The sequence below is a fragment of the Metopolophium dirhodum genome, chromosome 3, assembly GCF_019925205.1.
Source record: "Metopolophium dirhodum isolate CAU chromosome 3, ASM1992520v1, whole genome shotgun sequence".
In the NCBI taxonomy this organism is placed as follows: Eukaryota; Metazoa; Arthropoda; class Insecta; order Hemiptera; family Aphididae; genus Metopolophium; species Metopolophium dirhodum.
Genome location: NC_083562.1, coordinates 34,983,377 through 34,987,141, shown reverse-complemented (window position 1 = coordinate 34,987,141; position 3,765 = coordinate 34,983,377). Strand labels below are relative to the sequence as shown.

Sequence of the window (3,765 nt, the reverse complement as noted above, 5' to 3'; positions counted from 1 at the left end):
TCGATACATATTTTTTGACATGAAAACGAAATAGACTGAAATAGTGAAATATTATAAAATTACAAACAAAATAAATTAACTTAACTTACTTCTTAAAATGAAAAATTAACTCGTTCATTTCACGTTAATTAAGAAAGAAATTTAGTACGTTCACAGTTAAATTAATGAAAAGCCAAAAGTAACTGGTTAAGTTAAAAAGTTAAAATAAAATAAACTTTTTAACTTAACCCTAACTTTTTAACTCGTTATTAATGCCCAGCCTTGCTTATTAGGCGGGTTTAGGCTTTACATATTATTATTATTATTATTATGGGGTAGGGGAGCACCACTCGTCACTCGCCAAAAAGTGATGGTAATAATATATGACGCGACAAATGTATAATATTAAAATCTGTACGACGATATATACATTTAAGGTTTTCATTTCATCGCGACATAATGTTATACGCATAGCAAGTAGGAACGTTATAAAATACATTATGTCGATATAATAATAAATTACGAGCGCGGGCGGCGATCGGCTGCAAGGTCCAAATAAAAATATGTTTAGGTATAGGTAGTATAATAGGTACGCAATACCGATGTTCGCGATCTCTATATACCTAATGTAGGTATAATATTATGCAGCGGTTGTAAACAGAATTGTGGTATAGGTATGCCTGTAAAATGTAAGCACTAAATACCGGTGTATACCGGGTACGTGTATGATGCTATATATTATGCGTCACTGCAGGACTCTATATATCACAATGTCCGGTCGACGATAACTGCGCTTAGCATATAGCCACCTGTGTGATGATGTATACCCACCTAAGTAGTAATAGGTACTATAGCGAGTATAATAACGGAAAAACGTGAAAACATAAAATGTGCAGGTCGGTTTTTACCGTTCCGGTTGCATATAAATATCGAGAACGCTGCGTCGAACGAGCGTGGCCGTTCGGCAAACAGAAAATTGTAAGAAAAAAAAATATATTATTTACCGCTTCAGCATTACACGCGGTGTCTATGTGTGCGCGATGGCGATCGTCTGCGAAATGTCTGACACGTCGCCAAACGAGTTAATGTATTATGCAGTGCTTGACTTGGAGAAGAAACAATATATAGCTAGTATAGATACTATACATGGGCACTTTTATGACACAAACACCATTCGCGTCCCTATATATTGCTAATTATAACATAATATACGAAAAATTAAAAGTTATAACAGCTGGAGGTTTCACAACGCATCGCACAAAACAACAAACATTTCATCATAACTTATTCTAAAAGTTTCAACCACAAGCGTGCGTAGGTGCAAGTATACACGTTTGCAGGCAATCGAGGCAATACTGAGATTTTTTTTTTAAATAAAATATAGGTAAATACGTATCATCATTATGATGCCTATATATAGTTTTAAATATATTGTAATATTAACTTGATTATTTGTTATAATACATTCTATATTAATATGTTTCTATACTCTATTTATATTTTTTTGCATACAAAATCAGTACCTACCAAATTTTGATTATGACAAGAAACGTGCTGTAAGGACTACTGTAATCACACCGCACTACCGCACAAGATGCCAAACCTTTGAACGGAATTAACCTAACCTACACGCTTAACGCAATCATAACATATTATTATTGTAATGGTCGTAATAACGTAATATCACTGTACATCGTAACTTGAATACAGTAAAACCTCTCTATAACGGAATCGCTTGGGACCAACAATTTTTCCGTTATAAAGAGTTTTCCGTAATAGAGAGGTATGTAAAAAAAAAAAAAAATGAAGTTTCAAGAAGTATTATGTATGTATTTATGTATGTATCTGTTAAAAAATATATATTTTAGGTAAAATTGTATTTAAATGTGATAAAAATAATAATAAATGTGTAATAAATAAATGTATTAAATACATACTTAAAAAATAAAACTAAGAACTAAAAAAAACATTTTACACAATTCGATATTTGTACTCTTTTTTAATTAAGAAAAATAATTTTTAATATTTGATTGCTTTTTGTGTTTAAGAGCAGCATGTTCGGCACATTCTCGAGCTTTTGTGGTAAGTTCTAACAGATTTGAATTAGATATCATGGCTGAAAACTTTTGTAAATCTTCTAAATATGAGATTGCGGTTTTAAAATCTTTTATTTTTGGCTCATCATTGGTCTCGCTGTCATCATTATCATCGTTTTCTTCTTCTTTTTCCTCGTCTTCTAAAAAAGTCACCGAATCGTAAGTTTGATGCGTCTCTAATTTACTATCAAATGTAATGAAATCTTCTACATCAACATTTGCTGTAACGCACTCCTCATTCATTTCTTTCAAAGCATTTTCTGGTAAATCTATATTGGTTCCTTCATTTGAAAGAAACCCGGCTTTACGAAAACAATTTCGCACACATTCAGCTTTCACATTATTGCAAGCCAACGCTATCCAGTTGACAGCATCCAAGACACTTATTGATTTCGCAAACTGATGGGCTGAAGAACAATTATCCATCTTGCATAATAAAGATTGAAGTAAAAACTTACGATAGTAAGATTTGAACGTGTAAATCACTCCTTGATCCATTGGTTGGGTGATTGATGTAGTATTTGGGGGCAGCATAAGTATTTTCATATTAGATAGTTCGATCTTTGGGTGACATGCAGCATTATCTAAGAACATTAAGACGTTTCTATTCTGAGATCGCATATCTGCGTTAAAATAACGCAACCACTGCTCCATTATTTCTGTAGTCATCCAGGCTTTTTTATTAAATTTCCATATGACAGGTAATGAAGAAATGTCCATGTTCTTAAAACACCGTGGTTTTTTAGACTTGCCTATTACCAATGGCTTCCTTATTTCTCCAGCCATACTACCACACATGAGCACTGTTAAGCGATCCTTGGCTTTTTTTCCTCCAGAACATGATTCACTTTTCATTACAAGTGACTTAGTTGGAATACCTTTAAAAAAAAGCCCCGTTTCGTCAGCATTATAGACGTCTTTTGCTTCATATCCAGCAATGAGTCTTGAGATTTTTTGCTTCCACTCCTCCACAGTTTCTTGATTAACGTCATTGGCTTCACCACTCACTTGTTTCCAAACAATATCATGCCTTTTTTTAAATTTTTCTAGCCAACCATTCGAAGCCTTGAAATCGTTGACATTCATTTTTTCAGCCAATTTCATAGCTTCTGTTTGTAAAATTGGACCGGAAATTGGTAAATTTTTTGACCGAACGCTGTTAAACCACTCATATAACTTTTGGTCAATTTGTTCAAACAAGGGATTTTTCACTCTTTTGCTCTTTCCGGAATTTTTGCTATTTACCCAATCATCCATAATTTTTTCTTTATTTTTTATCGCGTCGTAAACTTGAGTTTTTCCACATTTAAATCTAGTAATAAGTTCTTTCGTACTTAGTTTTTGTGTCTCCTTCAACTCGATTAGTTTAACTTTATCGGACAAAGTCAGGGCTGTACGTGGCATATTAACAATTAAAAACAGTACAAAAACAAGCGAAATCACAACGATAAAACAGACCGTGAGCACTACACGTTGACTAAACGATATGAACAATTCGACAGAAAAAAGACGACTGGGCAGTTCATATTAACAAAATTATATTGTAGGTACATATTATGTACACAAGTATCTAATCTTTATCTAATCTTTGCTATACATTGTACTATAAATATTCGTTAGAAGGTAATAAACAATTCAATATGACAATCGTGAAGCGATACTGTCGACTGATATTTCAGGTAATAATAAA

At 32.9% G+C, this 3,765-nt stretch overlaps 1 protein-coding gene across 1 annotated transcript; it reads right to left on the bottom strand.

Moving 5' to 3' along the window:
- Positions 1-1,982: 1,982 nt before the first annotated feature.
- On the bottom strand, positions 1,983-3,479 carry LOC132940650 (tigger transposable element-derived protein 6-like). The gene has a single exon (XM_061008361.1). The coding sequence runs from the start codon at positions 3,477-3,479 to the stop codon at positions 1,983-1,985; it is 1,497 nt and encodes a 498-aa protein (XP_060864344.1).
- Between the last annotated feature and the right edge of the window lie 286 nt (positions 3,480-3,765).